The following is a 21,001-nucleotide window of genomic DNA, read 5'->3' on the forward strand; positions in this document are numbered from 1 at the left end:
GTTTTTTTGCATTTTACTGTGATCCAAGCCCAAGGCGGGAATCGAACCCGCGACCTTTGGGTTGCCAGGCAGGCACTTTACCTACCTGGCTAGCTCGGTCGGCAACTGTGTGGTACTACACTTAAGGTGTTAGAAAATGAAAAAGACCTGGGAGTAATTGTGCAGTCAGATGCTTTCTGAGCAATGCAGACAGGCTGGAAGAGCAGGTCATGGGGTTTTGTCGATGATATACAGGAATTTTTGCCAGCAGGGAAAAGGAGGAGATTATCTCTTTGTATAAGGCAATGGTCAGGCCATCATGCCTTGAGTACTGTTACAGGTCTGAAGGCCTCATTTTAGGAGGGACAACAAGATTGGTGAGGGGAATGAAGGGATCCTCTTATCAAATGACGCTTAAGTTCTGCAAATTGCAGCGGCTGGAGACTAGGCACCTGCAAGGTGATCTGATTGAGGTGTATAAGGCCTTGAATGGGTTGAGCATGCTGAATTCTGATGGGATTCGTCTACTTGCTCAGATTACAAACCTAAGGGGGAATAAATTCAAATTGAGAAAATACAGTTGTAGAATAGATGTGTGGAAATTTGCCTTTAGCCAGTGGGTGGTTAATTGCTTGAACAAACTTCCATCTGTTGTTGTGGAAGTTGATAGCTTAAATAAATTCAAGGAGGAACTGGTCAAACATTTAGAGGGAATGGTTGTGTGAATTTTTTTTTTTTTTTTTTTTTGGCTGATGCTACATAGCTCATACACTTGCTTTTTTGCATTACATGCCTCTATTACTGTTGTTACTATTACTACTACTGAAACCAAATGGGAAAGAAAAGCCAAAAAACCCGAAGCACCACCAACAAAATGGATATTAGAAAGCAGGCCTTGTGTGTCGGGTTGCATTATATCATCCAAGTTTGTTGCGACGACCGACTAACTGGTTAAAATAAATTTATTAAAATAAAAATGATATATATATATATAAGAGAAAACAGAAATAAAATAAGATAAAAGCGTTAAAATACAGCAAGATGGGATTGCTTTACCGGCACCAGACTCGTGATACATGATCATGCCCAGCTGACTTGTGCTATTGTGACTATCAATATATACTGAAGTACACCATTCACACACTAGCTGATGAAGAGGCACTTCACTTCGAGTTCGAGCCCGTCACCACCAAATACGGAGGATGCGGAAAGGTCAGGGAATGACCACCGCATATCCTGGAGCAATATGGCCTTAGTTGCTAATGCTCCTAAAAACCAAACAACAACAAACAACAACTTCACTTCGAAAGCTACTATCTATGTATTTTAACGCTTTTATTATATATATTTTAACTCTTTTATCTTGTTGTATTTTAATGCTTTATCTTATTTTATATGTTTTATCTTATGTATATATCATTTTTATTTTAATTTATTTTAACCAGTTAGTCGGTCGTCGCAAGAAACTTTGATGATAAAATGAATATTGTTAGAACTCTTTACAGAAGAAGAAACGGATACAGGTCAATTCCTAGTCTTTCCAAAGAGTGAAAAATTCAGGACTGAGAAAATAAAGCCCTCAGCCCTTTGGAAGCCACCAGACGGACAACCAAAATCTAAATAATGGCTATACTAAAATTTTTACAGTGGAATTTCCATGGATTCTGTTAGAATTGATGGCATCAAGGCCATCCTCCGTAAGCATGAGCCAACATACTTATGCTTACAGGAGACTTATTTAAAGGCAAATGAAGACCCTCACTTGCATAACTGCTCTATTACTCATAAACAGAGCCGAGATTGGACCTGCTCATGGAGTTACCGTCCTTGTGGGCAACCATACCCCCCTTCGAAACCATACCACTTACGTCCTCCTTAGAAGCCGTAGCAGTTTGTATTACAGTAGGGTTCCTCCTAACTGTTTGTTCCATATATTTGCCACCTGGGAATAACATCTCCCAGGATGCCTTTGATGGTCTCATTAAACAGTTGCCATCCCCTTTTTTACTTTTAGGGGATTTTAGTGGACACAGTACTCTGTGGGGTAGCTCTGACATCAATAGGAGGGGTCAGATTATTGAGCATATGCTTGAAGACAATGATTTGGTGCTCCTAAATGTGGGTTCTAACACCTTCTTGCACATGTCTACCCGTATATTTACTGTGATAGCTCTCTCTGTGCTCCCATCACTCTTTCCTCTTTGTATATGGGTGTATCATGACATTTACGGTACCGATCACTTCCCTGTGTTATCCACCCTTTTGAGTGGGAGACAGTGTGACCCATCTAGAATACCACAGTGGAAGCTCTATCATGCTGATTGGATTGCATTCAGACATCTGGCAACGTTTAATACCATCACAGTCAGCCAGGAGCCAATTAGTGTCGCAGTTATGTACATCACAGAAAGAATTGTTCAAGGAGCGGCAACTGCAATTGGTTTCTATGATTTCCAAAAGTATGGTGGAATGAAGATTGTACAGCAGCACAAATGGTTCAAAAACAAAGCATGGGGTATATTTCGCCATTACCCCACCACAAATAACCTAATAGCCTTCAAACATGAACGAGCCAAAGCATGTTATGTTAGACGTCAGAGTCAGAAGGAATCTTGGATCCGCTTCACTTCTATCTCCCAGACAAAATCACCAAAGTCATCTGGGTTAAAGACTGAAAAATGAAGGGCAGTACACGTACAATACATTGATCCTGGAATGTAATGGATGTGCAATTGCAGAACCAACCAACCATGATTGTGAACACTCTAGGGGAGGCATTGCCAAAGTGTCTGCCAAAACATCATACCACCCTGAGTTCCTGATCCTGTAACCAACCATTTCCACAACTTGAAAAGTGGTAGTCCAAAGTGAGTGGCATTGGGCCAGATAATATCCATTTTGAGATGGTTAAACATCTTTCATCTCATTCTATGGATCGGCTGCTCTTTCTTTACAACAGAATCTATCTTGAACACCAAAAATTTCTGGACTCCTGGCATAAGGCAATCATTCTTGCCTTTCCTAAGCCAGGAAAGGATCCAAAAATTCCGAACAACTAACGCCCTGTTGCTTTGACAAGCTGCCTGTGCAAGATCCTGGAAAGGATGGTGAATGCACAGCTCATGTGGTATTTAGAAGCAATGGTCTCCTTTCCAAAGTACAATGTGGCTTCTGAAGGAACAGGTCAACACGTGACCATCTAATAAGATTGGAAACATTCATTCAAGATGCTTTCCTGAAACGCAAGCACCAGGTGTCAGTTTTCTTTGATATGGAAAAAGCGCATATGACATGCTTGATGATTTGGAATTTTAAAGGATATCTATTATCTTGGCCTTAGGGGTCATCTAGCCCTCTTTATTAAACCACTCATTCCAAGTTTGTGTTGGGTCCGTTCTCTCTCGCTCTTTTTGACAAGAAGAGGGAGTCCCAGAAAGGTCAGTTTTGAGTGTTAAGCTTTTTGCTATCAAAGTTCATTTTATTACTGAACAACTTCCTCTAACTGTAAACAGTGCCCTCTTCATCGATGACTTTACCATCTTTTCACAGTCATGTAATATGAGGGTTATTGAAATGCAATTGCAACATGCTGTTGATCACGTCAACTCTTGGGCAATAGCTAATGGTTTCAGATTCTTTCCCCAGAAGACCGTCTGCGTACACTTTTGTCACAAACGGAACCTTCACCCAGAACCTAAAATGAAGCTCGGACAAAATATCATTCCAGTAGCACTGCAGACAAAATTCTTGAGGCTGATATTCGATAATAAGTTGACATTTCTACCACATATCCGTCAACTATGGACAAAGTGGGGATTGAACCTCCTACGAGCCATTTCGTCCAATAATTCGGGAGTAGACCGCTGCACTTTACTGCGCCTATATCGTGCACTTGTCCATTCTAAATTAGATTATGGGTACCAAATATACACATTAACAAGAAACAGTGTACTACGATGGCTAGACCATGTCCATCATCAAGCCATCCACATTGCTACTGGAGCTTTTAGAACATCCACAGTTTATAAGTTGAAGCAGGCAAACCGCCACTGTCCCTGCGATGAAAGCAGTTGTCACTAACAAATACTTTTAAGCTGAAATCCCTGCCAGACAACACTATGCGGACATGCTTTTTAGAACCACTATGGGAAAATCTCTATAACACTCGTCACACTGCCAACCATCCCTCTTGGTATTCGCATCCAAGAGCTGCTCAGAGAACTACACATTATGGTAGACAGTGTTGCCCAGTCACCAAGGCATGCCCACTTTCCACCATGCAATTTTTCCCTTAATATCGGGGGAAAGGCAAGCACTTCACCACCTGTCTCCCTACAAATCTATGCTGCACATCAATCTACCTACCCTCATTTTCTGCCCATCTTTACTGATGGCTCGAAATCAGTGTCATCTGTTGGATCCACTACTGTCTTTCCAGATAGCACAGTTTCTCAGAAAATTCCTGGAGTGCAGTATATACACACAGCAGAGTTGTATACTATAGAGCTAGCCTTGGACCACATTAAAAAATAATGATTATCAAAGGTGTATGGTTTATACTTGATTCTTTAAGCACATTACAGGCCTTATCCATAATCAGATATAATTCCAATCCAGTCCTATCCAGGGTCTGGCAGAAGTTGTTTACCCTTTTTGAATCTGCATTTGATATCTGTTTCTGCTGGTTCCCAAGCCACATCGGGATCAAAGGAAATGATCTGGCAGACGCTGCAGCCCGATCAGCACAATACTACAGCAGTCACAGCCCACTAGTCCCCTATACAGATTACAGGCAAGTGATAAGAAATGCATTACACACCCAGTGGCAACAATTATGGCATGGACAGTCCACAAACAAGTTATATCAAATCAAGTCTGTAATCCAAAGATGGCAGTCTAGTCTGCACAGGAGTCGTAGAGGGGAAGTTGTTCTAGCTTTCCTCCATGTAGGGCATAGTCGTCTGATGCACTCTTTTCTGCTGAGGGCTGACGACTCTCCTATGTGTGAGTACTGTGACACCATTTTAACTGAATGTCCACATTTTAGACATGAACAGCGTATATCTTTTACCGCTTTTAACCATCTGACTGAGCCCTATACACTGAGTCAGATACTCTCTGACAATGACACATGTCAGCTATTTTTAGCTATTTAAAACTGATAAACTTATTTACATCTTTTTAACATATACTGTTTTGTTAACATATACTTTTCTTACATTTTATATATCATTTATACCTTGTTGACTGCTCTTATACATATTTTTGTACAAATATTTTTCTAATATAGTGACCAATATTCCCGGGTAACTGTAATATTTTAACTTTTGTTTCTGTACTTTTAATATGTCTACTCATTTATCATGGTTGCCACATTATAGTCTAGGTTGCTGTTGCACCAGTAAACTCAAAACCAAACCCAATTAGTAATGGACTGTATTGCATAGCTCGCAATATAAAAAGCTGAACAGCTTTGCATACCAGAGCAGTGGTAATTTGCACCTGGTCATGCAGGTCAAAGTAATAAAGTAGTAGTTATGGGATGTAGTAAAGATGTCACAGAGTTTCAAAAGGACATGATTGTTGGGAACTTGTGCATTGGGCGCTTCCATATCGGAAACAGCATGTCAGTTGCTCACAGCCATCTTGGTTAAGAAGTACAAAAATGTTGTCAAAGAGATCAAACAACCTCCTGCCAACAGAACCGTAAAGGATTACGCAAGTTGGATGTTCGTGGTGAGCGAATGGTGTAGCGCAGGGGTGGCCAACTTAATTCATGATGCGATAGACTTTTTTCCTTAGCGTTTTATTTATGTACATTATATTATATTATTTTACATTGCATTCTATTATATTATATTTTATTTTATTATAATCAAGTTTAATTTTAACCAGTTTGTCTGTTGTTACTAGAAACTGTAGTGGTAAAATTTTTGTTTGGCATTTAAGAGATGCCAGGTAAGCAAAAGTGTCTTCTAGGCAACTTCCATTCCCACATTAGCATCTGTGAGATGCTGCTGATAAATGTCTAATCTTGCCATAGAGCTTTGATTTTTGTCAGCTAAATGTGAACAACTGCAAAAATATAGACATTCATGTTTCTTCTGCCAGATCACTGACCTTGAAATCTCTAAAAAATACAATATAAACTTTCTTAATTATATTATTATTATTGGTTTCTATTGTTTATTTTTGTTTGATATTTTTAAATTGGGTTTAGGAAATCATAATAGATCACCTCTGCAATTCAGTAAAAAGGACTAAAAATGAATTTTTTGCAATTAAAACAAAAAAAAAAGGAATCACACAGATGCCATGCAAGTGTATTTGTTAAAATTGAGGGTGTGTTTTGGAAGGTTAATTTTGCCTTTTTTTTTTTTTTTTTTTTATGGAAAAGGTGGGGGTGTGGTTGTTCTTCATATTAGTTACTGTCTAATGCATAATACACTGCATACTTAAAGGAAAGATCCCTCCAATCTATTGAAAAAAAAATAATAATAAATTGTGTTGCTGCAAATTTGATGAGTTTGTTAGTGGAAAAGCTGCTTATTAACAATGGGGAAGACTTGCCATTCCAGAAGTTTTAGGGCTGAGGAAGTTTTTTTTTTTTTTTATGAAAACCCCAAGCACGAAAGGTATCAAAACCTATAGTACTTAGTACCGTGCATGGGTTGAAGGAGAAGTATGGGGGGGGGGATTCCGGAAACTTTGCTCTAGAGACTAAACATGGGTTTCACCACTTCAAGCCTCCAATAAGCAAAGTGGTGGTATTTCACCGGTTGATGAAAGTCATCTATAAGAGACTGAATGTCCTTATTATTTTGAGCATTCTTGCATTAAAAGTTATTAGCTATAGCCTCATTAAAAACATTATACTACAATTGATATAAATACTGGCAATTTTTATCATAAAAAGAGGAATACCGTTGTTGAAGCCTTTTGCAGGAAGATTCTTATTCACAGCTTTGTTCATGTCTGAACGTGAGATCATGTTCAGCTTGCTAATCAAGCTGAACATGAAACTGTAAAGAAGTGCTTCCATTAAATTTAACTAAAGGATTCCCTTTATTGTTGAAGTATATGAAAATATTCCAACTAGCCACTGCAAACTCTAGAATTATATAAATTCTGTTTAGTAATAGTAATGGAGGCATGTGATGCAAGAAAGCAAGTGTATGAGCTTATGTAGCATCAGCCAAAAAAAAAAAAACCCCACCAATTTCACACATCCATTCCCTCTAAAAGTTTGTCCAGTTCCTCCTTGAATTTATTTAAGATATCAACTTCCACAATGACAGATGGAAGTTTGTTCCAGCAGTTAACCACCTGCTGGTTAAGGCAAATTTCTGCACATCTATTCCACAACTGTCTTTCCTCAATTTGAATTTATGCCCCCTCAAGTTCGTAATCTGAGCAAGCTGAAGAATCCCATCAGAATTGAGCCTGCTCAACCAATTCAAGGCCTTGTACACCTCAATCAGATCACCTTGCAGGTGCCTAGTCTCCAACACTGCAGTTTGCAGAACTTTCCGGAACTTAAGCCTTTCTTGGTAAGAAAGGCTTAAGTTCTGGCTTGGGACACCTTCGTTCCCCTCACCAATCTTGCCCTTCTCTGTACACATTCAAGCAACTCTACATCCTTCCTAAAATGAGGCCTCCAGGCCTGTATGCAGTACTAAAGGCGTGGCCTGACCATTGCTTATACAAAAGGGATAATCACCTTTTCCCTACTAGCAGAATTCCTGTATATCATTGACAAAACCCCATGACCTGCTCTGGCAGCCTGTCCGCATTGCTCAGAAAACTTCATATCTGACTGTGGTTACTTCTACCCATATGCTGTATTTTGCATTTGTCAATGTTAAACTTTAGTTGCTACTTCTCAGCCCATCTGCACAAATTTTCTAGATCCTGTTGCAGTAGCACACTACCATTACTGTCATTAACAACCCAACCAACCTTTGTATCATCCACAAACTTTGACATTAAGCTTGATATAGCTTCATCAATATCATTGATAAATATACAAAACAACAGTGGGCCCAACACCGAACCCTGGGTGACTCCACTAATAATATTAGTCTACGAAGAGCAGTGTCCATTGATTACTACTCTGTCTTCTTCCACTCAACCACCCGTTTATCTATTGTGGCATCTTACACTTAATATCATACTGCTCCAATTTGTACAGTAGTCTTCCAGGTGCAACAGTGTCAAAAGCTTTCCTGAAATCCAAGTATATGATATCAAAATTAATTTTTGCATCTAGTTCCTTTGTAACTACATCATAGTATTCAATCAAATTTGCGAGACAAGACCTTACCTTAAGTTATATGAATGTCTGAATTATTACTGCAGTCTTGGCTAGATGATCCTGCAACATCTTTAACCAGTGGCTCTGTTATTTTCCCTGGAACAGAAGTTAAACTAACTGGTCTGTGATTTGCTTGTGTCACTCTTGGATTCCCCTTTGTGAATTGGGGATACATTTGCACATCTCCAGCCTGTGAGAACTTCCCCCGAGTCCAAGGATGCTCTCATAATTATGGCAAAGGGTTTGCTTACTTCCTTTGCCGCCTCCTTTAATATGTCTAGATGAATCTTGAAAGTTCTTTTCTTCTAAATATTTGAAAACACAAATAAAGATTACATATCTTGTAAAGTTTTGATACAAATAAAATTTGGCAATAATAATAATAATAATATGGCATAAAAAAAAGGTTGCACTTGTTTAGTATCAAAGTTGCAGTATAGAAATGACATTTTTTTTATATCTGTTATATGTCCATTCAAAATCTAGAATATTGCAAGACCTGGCAAGCATTAGATCTCGAGCTTGCCAAATTTTAGGAGTCTTAACTGTGCTCTTTTCTCATACTTTTGCCACTGCCAAAGGTTTTGCTGCCTTTTAAATTTCAGTAGATTGTCAAATTTCACCAACCAGTGGGGCATTTTATTTCACTAGTTTACAAAACGCCATTAAACTTTTTGAGGTGTTTATTAGTCTAACACCCCCCCCCCTCACACACACACACACAGTTTGTTTGTGATCCGCGAGTTCTGTGTCCCCTTTTAATATGAATATTCCATTTTTGCAGCGGCAAAACTATTGCAATGCCTTTTTGCATTTATTTTTCACTCCCATCCCAATCACCACAACATGTCTAGTTTTCCCATCCCAATTACCACAAAATGTCCAGTGACTCACATCTGTGGAGCCTTGCCTGATATTGACTATCATTTGTTATTCAAACCAGATGCATCAACCATGTTTGGACCATTTCAAGTTCAACATCTTTCTTTAAATTTGGGCTCTAGACTTGAAAGTATTCCAAATTCAGTCTCTCATCATTGACTTGTATAATGGGACTATAAACTCTTAATCTAGTTTTTGCTTTTAGTGTTTTAGGATACCTATCTCAATCAGATTTTTTTGAATTCTTATCTTATCTTATCTTCCTTCATGGATTAGGCAATCCGCCTGTTCCGATCTCGAAGATGTCTTCCCATCTTTTCTTTGGTCTTCCTCTGTCTCTTTTTCCTTTTGCTCTATATGTATAAGCTAATTTAGGGTATCTATTATCTTCCATTTTTTCCTACATGTTCTTTCCATCTTTGTGTATATTCTATAATTTTTCCATTAATTGAATAAATCTTTCATTCCTTTCTAATATTTACATTTGGTATTTTATCTAATTTTGTACATCCTTTTAACATATCTTAAAAATTTCATTTCTGCAGCTTGTATTCTATCAATGTCTCTTTGTTTTGTTTCGGTATCCATGTTTCAGAACCATAAAGAAGTGTTGGTATTGCCGTTACGTTGTAAAATTTCAGTTGTGTTTCTTTCCTCGTTTTCTTAGCCAGAGTTCTTTTTTATTGTTCCACATATATTTTAAAATTTCACCAATTTCTGGTTCATATCTTCTTCGGCATCATATGTTATATCACATCCTAGATATTTAAAATGTTTTACTTGTTCTAAATTTTATTGCTTGTAACTATTTTTGTTCTCGCTGTATTTTTCTCTGTAAACGCCATTGTTCTAGTTTTCATCGTTGATATTTTAACTTTATATTCTTTTGTTATTTGGTTTAATTTAAATACTGCTCTTTGTAAATTATCTTCACTATCTTGAATAATTACTTGATCATCTGCAAATAACAGTGTATTAATCCTATTCTTTGTATTTAAATATATACCTGTATTAATTTCTTCTTTCCATTTATATATCATATCCTCGATATATGTGTTAAACGCATTGGCGACAAGCTACATCCCTGTCTAACTCGGCGCTTCCGTAGCCAGGTGGGTAGGAGTGTGTAGCACATGCTTCTTGATTAGACTGGGGTTCGAGCCCATGACCACCAAATACGGAGGATGCGGAAAGGTCAGGGAATGACTACCGCATATCCCCGGAGCAATATGGTCTTAGTTGCTAATGCTCCTAAAAACCAAAATAACCTGTCTAACTCCTTGATTTATTATAATTTCTTCTGTTAATTTATTACCTGTATCTATTACTATTTTTGTTCCTTGATATAAACTGTATTATTTTTGTAAGATGCTTTGGGTATCCTTTATTACTCAGTATGTCTCATAGTTTTTGTCTGTTTACTCGACCAAATGCTTTTTCATAATCTATAAATGCTAAATGCGTTTCTAAATTAAACTCTTTTCGTTTTTCTATTATTTGTTTTAATATAAATATATTATCTGTACATGATCTTCCTTTTCTGAATCCTGCCTGTTCTTCTTTTAATATTTCATCAGAGATAATTTTAATTCTATTATCTATTATTTTGCTATACATTTTATATACTGTATTTAGTATGCTAATCCCTCTGTAATTCTTTGTATCATTTCTATTTCCTTTTTTAAATATTGAAATAATTTTTGCTATCTTCCATTCTTCTGGTATTTAAATTGTTCCCAACATTTATTAAATAAATTTAGTATCCTATCTTTTAAAAAACTTCCTCCATACTTGATCAGTTCTGTATTTATGCCATCCATTCCTACTGCTCTCCTATTTTTTGTAGCTTTCAATGCCTTTTCCAATTCTTCCTTCGTTATTGGATCTGTGTCACTAACTGGGTCTAACTGTATCTCTTCTGTTTGATATGTTTGGTCTTTCCACAATTCTTCATTATGTTTTTTCCATTGTTCTTCCTTTATTATATTTATTCTTGAAGTGTCTTTCTCTGTGCTATTCAAGTGTTTCATCATTTTATATGCCAAATTTTGTCTTCCACGAACGTCATGTTCTATTGTGTTTATAAATCTATCCCATGACTCTGCTTTAGCCTTCCTTATTATATCTTTAGTTTTATTTCGTTCTTGTTTATATATTTCTTCATTCTCACTTATCCTATTTTGTATATATTTAAGATATTTATCTTATTTATCTTGTACCGCTTTAGCTATTTCTTCATTCCATATCTTTACCCCCCTCTTCTTATAGTTTTTCCTGAATTGTCCTAGTGTCTCTTTTGCTATCTTTTGAATTATATTTCATATATTATTCCATTCTTCTTCTATTTGTTCTCTCTCCGATGTTTTACTTATTTTGTCTTTAATCCTTTTTTCATATAAATTTTGTATACTTTTCTCCTCCTTCACCTGTTTAAAAACTTTTCTTCCATTTAGCCCATAACTATTTTTGAAGCCACTAAAAAATTACCTGAATTAATATCGTATCCTCTGAACACCCTAGTATCTCGACATTGTTTTGCTAATTTTTTTGAATTCATTAAGAAAATGAAATTTTCTCTAATTTAGCTTTTCTCTTTATAGTTTTACGGGTACTTATCTCAACAGCAGAACATGATGCAGGACTATATTCGTACATCCACTTATCAGAGGGCAATTTTATCCAATCTGGAAGACTTCAGGGATAAGGTATAATTTGTCTTTAATTATGATTTAAATTCTCTCTAAAGTTATTTTTAAAAATCAATAAATAAGCTTAATTTGTGAAAATATGCTATTGTGTGTTATGTTTATCTGTCTGTTGCTTGAAGACAATGTTGACAATCCTGGGCTCTTTAGAAACTGTTACATTTTTCCATGAGTTGGTTGACCCCTTAATATCATTTGGAATAAAAAAAAAAAAAATCACCAAGAAGATGAATCCATTATTCATTAAAAACTCAAAGGCACTGTTATGACTGGCTTCAGAACTATTTGGTTCCATAATCAGATAACAGGCAGCCTCAATTAGCAACCTTGTGTTGAGCAGTGAAAAAATGTATGAAATCTGACCAAGAGCCAAGAAGTGCATGGAATAAAACTTCTGATTGAAAACATAACATCTTTTGTTTATAAAATAACACTTGTGACTGGACTGTGTTGTCTCTATGCAAGATTTTAGTATAAAAAGTTGAGGTGCTATTTCAGTGCAATATTGAAATAGTTTTATATTACCTTTCCCATCAAGTTCTTAATAAAAAAAATTTTCAAATTGGTGATATTATTTAATTAAGAATAATATTAGTTACTTTAGGTGGAATCATGAATAATTTCTAGTGCATAAGTGCCAGCTTTGTCATGTCAGTGATAAAAACAATACTGTACATCAGCGGCAAAGACAAAAAAAATTCTCAATCTAATTCAATACTTGTATTAAAATTGTACCTTGCTTCTCTACTAAAATTAATTATAAATATTCTAATAATGGAGTTTCTAACATTAAACATTTTTAGAATAGTTAGTTCTGCAAAAATTAAAGAACTTTTAGTGAATTCATTTTCCTGCATTTTTAGCTTTTAGATGCCAGTTTAAATAATTATTTGTTTATACTTGGTATGACAGAACTAGAGCAGTGTACAAGTTTGTTATAATTGTTTTATTCCAGAAGTTGTTGATACTGAATCATATAATTCATAAACAAAATTTGATCAAAATGTTTGGTGAATGATCTTTATCTTGAACATTATTGCTAAAAGATTGTGAGCTGGACTTGCAGAGACTTCTTTTGAGCATGTGTCGAACTTGTTGTGATGTGCCATTTTAGCAGAAAGCTACTTTGAGTGAATGCTTGTTTTCCTCACTTAGTATTCCCCTATCAAATGTCACTTGAATGTGCTTTTTGCTTCCCAAAATTAAAACAGGACACGAGTGGTAATTGATTTGAGTTTAATTCATGAAATTCAGTCAAACAGAACAGACTGCCTAAAAGAATTTGCAAAAGAGGACTTCTGAAAATTTTTTGATCAGTGTCAACAGAATGGAATAAGTCTGTGGTTGTGAAAGATTATATCGAAGAATATTGACGTAAACATTCATCACTGAATAAATTTTTTTGCAACGTTCACCAAGTGTTTTGATAAAATCTGTAAATGTGGTGGTTAATTACAGAATCAAAAAAAGTAATGATGAATTTTTATTTCTTGCAGTTTTTTTATGTTTTAGAGGATTTTTTTTTCATATATATATATATATCAAATTTTTAAATAAAATAAAACATAAGCCAGTAGTATGGCAAAAACCTTCATCCTGCAGTGGATTGAAAATGGCTGATGATGGCAAAAACTGTAGAGCGAAAATTAACATAAAATAACCCAAATAAACAAACGAACGAAAAGAAAGAATAGATATAATAGATATAAATAGTAGCCCAGAAACCCTTGTATAATTTCGAACTTTAAATCCAGTTAACAAAAACTATACAAAATTTAGGATAATGCCAATTACATATTAATTTAGCGGTACCCCCCCGAGAGGTACCAGTTCCAAAAGACGTGAAATATCACCAAAAGAGGGTTAAAGGAACTACCAAACGATAACAAAATCAAAATAAATTAAAATAAAATAGACTGACCATCATGCCCCATATCGACAGAGGACCACGAGGCCAATAATGGTCATGGAATCGCTGCATTTCAATCGCTATACAAATCGTCGCCATGGTGAAAAGATCGAAGTACCAATTCACCCTCCCTCCTCCGATCGATCCACCAATGCAGAGGATTTGCACGGCGGTGGTCCTTATGCAGCGAAAAATAATATATAGAACAGACAGCACTCTAGAGCAGAGCCACACCACTGACATACCGTAAGCTGAATCAGCTTATATAGAAGAAAAAAGGAAAATAGATGGCGACACAGGCGTTGCTAAATTAGCATATCGACCCATTACTATTGAATTATATTAAATGTTGACGATAGTTAAATTATAATAAAATAAATAAATAATTAAGCATTCATTAGAGGCAGCAACTTGCAATTCCTCCCTATGAAGCCGAAATATATACTATCATTGAATTATATTAAATATTAACATAAGTTAAATTATAATAAAGTGAATAAATAAATAAATAATTAAGCATTCATTAGAGGCAGCGACATGCAATTCCTCCATATGAAGCTGAAATACATCCAATTTTTAAATTAAATAAAATAAAACATAAGCCAGTAGTATGGCAAAAACTGTAGAGCGAAAATTAACATAAAATAACCCAAATAAACAAACGAACGAAAAGAAAGAATAGATATAATAGATATAAATAGTAGCCCAGAAACCCTTGTATAATTTCGAACTTTAAATCCAATTAACAAAAACTATACAAAATTTAGGATAATGCCAATTACATATTAATTTAGCGGTACCCCCCCGAGAGGTACCAGTTCCAAAAGACGTGAAATATCACCAAAAGAGGGTTAAAGGAACTACCAAACGATAACAAAATCAAAATAAATTAAAATAAAATAGACTGACCATCATGCCCCATATCGACAGAGGACCACGAGGCCAATAATGGTCATGGAATCGCTGCATTTCAATCGCTATACAAATCGTCGCCATGGTGAAAAGATCAAAAGTACCAATTCACCCTCCCTCCCTCCTCCGATCGATCCACCAATGCAGAGGATTTGCACGGCGGCGGTGGTCCTTATGCAGCGAAAAATAATATATAGAACAGACAGCACTCTAGAGCAGAGCCACACCACTGACTATTTTCATCTATCTATTTTCCTTTTTTCTTCTTTATAAGCTGATTCAGCTTACAGTATGTCAGTGGTATAATTCATGATTTGTGTATATATATATTTTTTTTTTTTTTGTTTATGAAATTCTGATTTTATTTTTGACTGTACCCCCCCCCCCCCTAATATTCAGCTGTAAAGTCAAAATAGGAAAATGAATACCTAAAAGCATATACATAAATCATTCTACAGTGTTTACAAACTTTTAAATTCCTTGAAGAAACTCATCAGATTCTGGTAACACTGCCGTTACCAGTTAACATTTTTATTGACAAAATGCTCAGGACACTGTGTAATTCACATTCTTAGGTTGTTAAATGATATCAGTAACAAATATCTATTTTAACAAATTTAGGTTAATAGTAGTAATTGTCAAAATAACTGTTGTTGCTATTAGCTACTTGGAATATCCAGCAATTATCAATAGTTAATACCAAGGAATTGACAATCAACCATGAGCATATTTATGGTGTCAGTGGCACCACAGTGCAGAATATATATATATATATATATTAGCTACTTGAAATATGCTGCAAGCCTTTAGGCCATCCCCTTGAACAGGTGGTTATAGTCACACATTGTCTTATACATGCAAATGTATGCAGTGCACGATTCATTCATTCAGCAGGAACAGTGTTATCTACACAAACGTGTGAGTGTGTGTGCACTCTCTCTCTCTCTCTCTCTCTCTCTCTCTCTCTCTCTCTCTCTAACCCCCCCCCCCCACACAATTTGATGCAACCTCACAAAAATTCAGTTATATAAGTATTATATAACCTTCTGTTTTTCTCCCTGGAAATACCAAGCAGGGATTTATGGAGAAGTAATGGCTACATTATTGTGTTGTCATTAATTTTAAGACATTCCTAATACAAAAACTTAAGTTAAAACTTAAATAATAACTTGATAAATGGAGAAATATTTTTATTTGGATAATGAGATCAATACAAAGAGATCTTAATTCTGGTATTATATTTCCTCAAGTTAGTATAATGCCAGAATTAAGAATTAAATTTTTGAGTGCTTCATATTTTACAGTTTCTTGCCATCAGAAAGAAAAGTACTTTAAAATCAGTTTCTTTCTTAACCCCTTAAAAATTGGACTGTGTTCTGTTCATATCTGTTTCTAATAAGTTGGAAAAAGAGCACTGCGTGGTTTACCATGTTAAAGATTAAAATTGAATTAAATTGGAAATGAAAAATAGGATTAAGAATTATTATTGAGAAATCTCGATACATACTCTTTAGCAATTAGGTTACATTTCAAGACAAATACATTGTCTCATCTTCAGACCAATACAGGCTTGAAGATGAGACATTGTGCTGATTTAGGCTTAATTCCCATCTTCACCATTCTCAAACAGAAATTTTCTCAAAACAGATTGTTTTCAGAAAATCGGTGTTGTAAAGGCATAATATTAATTTTGGAAGTGGAGAGCTTCCCGTTGAGTTGAACCATCAAAACATTGGCCAATTGAAGTGACCTGAACCATTCTGGTTAGTGGTTTATGCTTAGGTATAATTGTTCACATGAAAATGAGAGTGATATTTTACTGGACTGGAGGTAAAGAATTTATGCAGGGATCATATAGGAAAGAAAAAAGTAATGAAGTTCCAAGAGATAGCATTTCTCTAATCAAGCATCTCTGGGTCTTTGTTCCAACATTGCATGAATGGTGCATATTTTATTCACTTTTTAGTTTTATTGCACATGAGTGTATTGAGATTTCTCAATAATAATATTAATCCAAATTTTTGTGGTCTTAATTATTTTTTATTATTAATTTTAGACTTTAAGATGGTAAACCAAGTAATGCCCTTATTTCAACTTTTTAGAAACAGAAAATATGGACAGAACACAGTTCAACCTTTAAGAGGTTTAAAGCAATTTCTTGTCTTATCTCCTGAAAAAGTGATTGTGAACTGCATATAGTGCACCTGCTGCTGCAGCATCTTTTCTTTGATTCACTGCATAGCTAAGTATAAATATTCATACATAAAAACTTTACATTACTAATATAAATTTCAACTTTGTAAACATTTATAGAAGTATAAATGAAAATAGACAGTTTAGAATTAAAGATAAGTCCCTCCTTTTATTCTTTTCTTCAGATAATGTCTAACATAGGCTTACTCCTTCCCTGTTTTAGGCTTACAGAGAAAAATTAAATAAGTAAAAAAAAAAAAAAAAAAAAGCAAAAAAAGCATGATGTTGAAGTTCATTGGTTGCATTCTGAGTTTCTTTTACAAGAAAGGATAATTTACTTTCTGTAGTAAGACAGTACCTTAACATCCTTGTAACTGTGGCTTGTTAATTTTTAGGAAGACCAGAATATGCTGTTGGCAGAAATTTTTTATATATCCATTCAGAATCATTTAACTAATGGCACAGTCACAAATTGTAAACATATAGACTTGAAGGGGAGTTTTCTTAACATTAAACAAAGAGAACTTGGATAACGATATCTTTATTATTACAATGAAATTAATTTTTTAAGGATGCTGCTGCAGGTGACAGGGGAGAAAAAGTTCCTAGTTTAAGGAAACTTTTGAACTGTTTTGTTTCATATTACTGTGTAGCATTAAGTTAAAATATTGTGAAGTAAAAAAAAAAAAAACACACACTCTTTGAATAAACTTTTTAATATAATTACTATATTATGTCTCATTTGTTTACTGTTTGATTATGGACTTTATTAGTTGATTGGTTGTGTAGAGTTCACTACTGAGCGTACTGTTTACTGAGCGTAAAGCCTAACACTTTGTGTGAGAACTACATGGGACTGGGTGAATGCTAACTGATAATTAGCATTTGCTAATGCTAATTATCGGTTAGTTGCTAATGTAGAGTTACTTCTAATGAGTTACTTCTCTTAAATAGCAATAGGCAATTCCATCACACCTTCCCCATGCCGTTACTTAATTGTCATGTTAGAGTTATCATCATGTTGTAATCCCTTGTGAAAGGCAAAGGCATCCCACAAGGCTCAGAACCCAGTGTGTATTATTTGCAATAAGAATAAATAATAGAAACTGTATAGAAATAATGATTGTAGAAGCATTCATGCTGATGATCTTTCCAGTCATGCCATTTGTAAAACATGCATTCCATTGGGATAAAACTTATCATCTCAACCAGTAAAATAGGACTATTTATGAGATGAAATGAACTTGCTCTCTCTCAAATAGTCTTTCATTTTGTCTTAAAGACTGTTTTAAGACAAAAGCAAACCAAATTAAAATGTACCCACTGAAATTTGGGTGCCAGTGTTCAGATGCAGATGTAGCTGGAATTCAACAAGTTATTTCAGGATTAGATATTCCTAACCCTCCGTGCCACAATAAAGAATCTTGACAGTTTCTAGAGCTGTTAAATATACACAGATGAACCAGGAACAGATAATATAGCAGCTCCTGAACATATGCAGTAAAGCACTTTGTCATCATTCATATCTGTTATATAAAATAATAGTACAAATCAGTTCCTTTCACTACCATTTTCCATTCATTAATTGTCTCCGTGCTGCTGAATTTTTTGTAATGCTTACTTGACACTATTGCTCCACCTTCCTCTTTCTCTGCCTCCAGGGTTGTTTTCATTCATTGTTGTTTTGAATATCTCTTTAGTTAATTTCCATTCTTCTACCCTTTCTTACCATGCCTATACCATCTTAGATTAATTCACTTACTGCTGATTGGGTATTTATTATTCCAAGATTTTTCTTAAATTTGTTCATTTTATGGTCTTACTGTTGCCTTACTCTGGTAGTTTCATTTATTTTTCTTAAAACTTGCGAAGGCTATTAATTTTGATCATTTTATATTGTACAGGACTGTACAATATAAAATTAAGTTGCAATTTGGCCTTTGATTCAGAGATATCAGAAAGTTTGTTTTTTTATGCCATAAATTTCACAAACACATGCTACTGGGATGCCTTATTCTAATTTCTCAATTAGCTCTAATTTCTGTGCCACATTTAAGTTCACACGCTTTCTTTTAACTCCTCTATCACTTGATGCCATCTTAAATTGTAAGGATTGCAAAATTATTTAATTAATAAAGTCACAATTCAGAAATCACAGAAACACTGTATACAACCTGACCACATGATAGCTTGAGGCAGACTGAGACCGAAACAAAGAGAGTCGGTAGACCTGAGTGTCCAAGTCACGTTCAGCTCGCAAGTCACCACCTACTCTTATCTGTTATCTGGGAAAACAGCTATTTGAACACGTTTTCAGAAAGAATAAAAAACAATTTCCTGAATTTGATTATAAAAATAAAAGTAGGTAATTATCAAAACAGTAATGGAAATAGGTAATTATTATTAATTTTTAATTAATAATAACACTGAAGTTTTGTATAACCTAAAAAAAATAATATGGTTGAGATTAATATGTACATTACTGTATTATTTGTCCGGTCCGTTAAATCCGAAATCCGTTATATCGGGATCCGAAGTAACGAGGGTTTACTGTATATATATAAATATACAGGTTGTCCCAAAAGTCACTGCATGTTTTGGTGAAATAGTGTGATTTTCAAATAAATTTCATTACAAAAAGCGGAGATGGGAGAAATCCCAGGTGCCGTCTGACACGAACATACAAAAAGTATATTTATTCATTTTTTTACATAAAATACAAGTATTATTTGTAATGTTGTTTGAGATGTTATAATTTTTATTAATTTTTTAATGTTTTCTTTTTAGACCCATAATTCATGATGAATGTTCAAGAGTGAATTTTTGTTGTAACATCCTGCATCAAAGGAATGAAGTATTATGAAATTAGGGAAAGATTTTCAAGGAGATTTTATAGTCCCAGTCCTACAGACAATGCAATTTGTGCACTGGTGAATAAGTTTAAAAGAACTAGGTTGGTGCGTGATGAGAAGAGATGTGGATGCCCAAGGATGGCACGGGAAGCATTGAATCAATTCCAGAAATGTTCGAAGAGGGCCCAAACTTATCGCTTAGGGAGGGATCTTGAAGACTAAATATACCCAAGACATCAGTTCACAGAATTCTGCATTTGACACTGATAAAAAAAAAAAAAAAAAACTCTACAATATAACTGTAGCATGACCTGCATAAAGATTTTCCATATTGAGCAGCAATGTGTGCAGAACATGTTGATCAAATCCAAAATAACAGCTTAATGGACCACACTATGAAATCTTGAAAATCTTTCCCTAATTTCAGAAAACTTCATTCCTTTGATGCTGGCTGTTACAATAAAAATTCACTCTTGAACATTTGTCATGAATTATGGGCCTGAAAAGAAAACATTAAAAAATTAATATAAATTAGAATAAATATCTCTAACACAATATAAATACTTGTATTTTATGTAAAAAAGAATAAATATACTTGTAATGAAATTTATTTGAAAATCATACTGTTTCACCAAAATATGCAGTAACTTTTGGGACACCCTGTATATATATATACACACACACACACTTGATTTTTTTTTTTTTTTTTTTTTTTGCATGTCTAATTTTGCATATTCATTTACTCTTAATAAAACAGGCCTACGTGCTCTGGATTCATAATGCGAAAATTTATTTTTATTTTGTTACACAGAGAATTAATAAAACTACAATAAATAAATTAGCTTTCGGCTGGGTGGCAGCCTTCATCGGATTAAAATACTTGAATGGCAGTTGGAATAGAGATGCACTGCCAGGATGGTGCATGAGGCACGTGGTTAATTGTTTGTTGATTAGTTTGTGGCTGTGACGTATGGTGGTGACATGGCCAGCGTTTGTCTATGGATAGAATTACTGACTCTGTGATGGGGTTAACTTGACAACCACTGTTCCTGTTCAAAGCGGTGTCCGAGCATTTTATATTTAGCGATTCCAACCAGGTACGCCTCAGGTAATGGTGGGACCTGTCCACAACCATGACATCGCGGTGTGGGTCGATGTCGTGGTGGGTTGTCCAGACATGCTCGGCGATAGCTGAGTGTTCTACATCTGCCAAACGGATCGCCCTTTTATGTTCTGAGAGACGTTTCTCGAGTCG

The 21,001-nt window shown here is 35.1% G+C and overlaps 1 protein-coding gene across 2 annotated transcripts in view; it reads left to right on the forward strand.

The window, feature by feature from the left end:
• Nucleotides 1-21,001, forward strand: part of Art4 (arginine methyltransferase 4) — a 261,955-nt gene that overhangs the window by 45,235 nt on the left and 195,719 nt on the right. For both annotated transcript variants that reach the window (XM_090386019.1, XM_090386018.1), the window contains exon 4: nucleotides 11,776-11,880. In XM_090386019.1, the coding sequence (XP_090242145.1) occupies nucleotides 11,776-11,880 (105 nt within the window). The remainder of the gene's footprint in view (nucleotides 1-11,775; nucleotides 11,881-21,001) is intronic.

The sequence above is a fragment of the Mastigoproctus giganteus genome, chromosome 12 (assembly GCF_048544385.1).
Source record: "Mastigoproctus giganteus isolate SK-2022 chromosome 12, ASM4854438v1, whole genome shotgun sequence".
Taxonomy (NCBI): Eukaryota; Metazoa; Arthropoda; class Arachnida; order Uropygi; family Thelyphonidae; genus Mastigoproctus; species Mastigoproctus giganteus.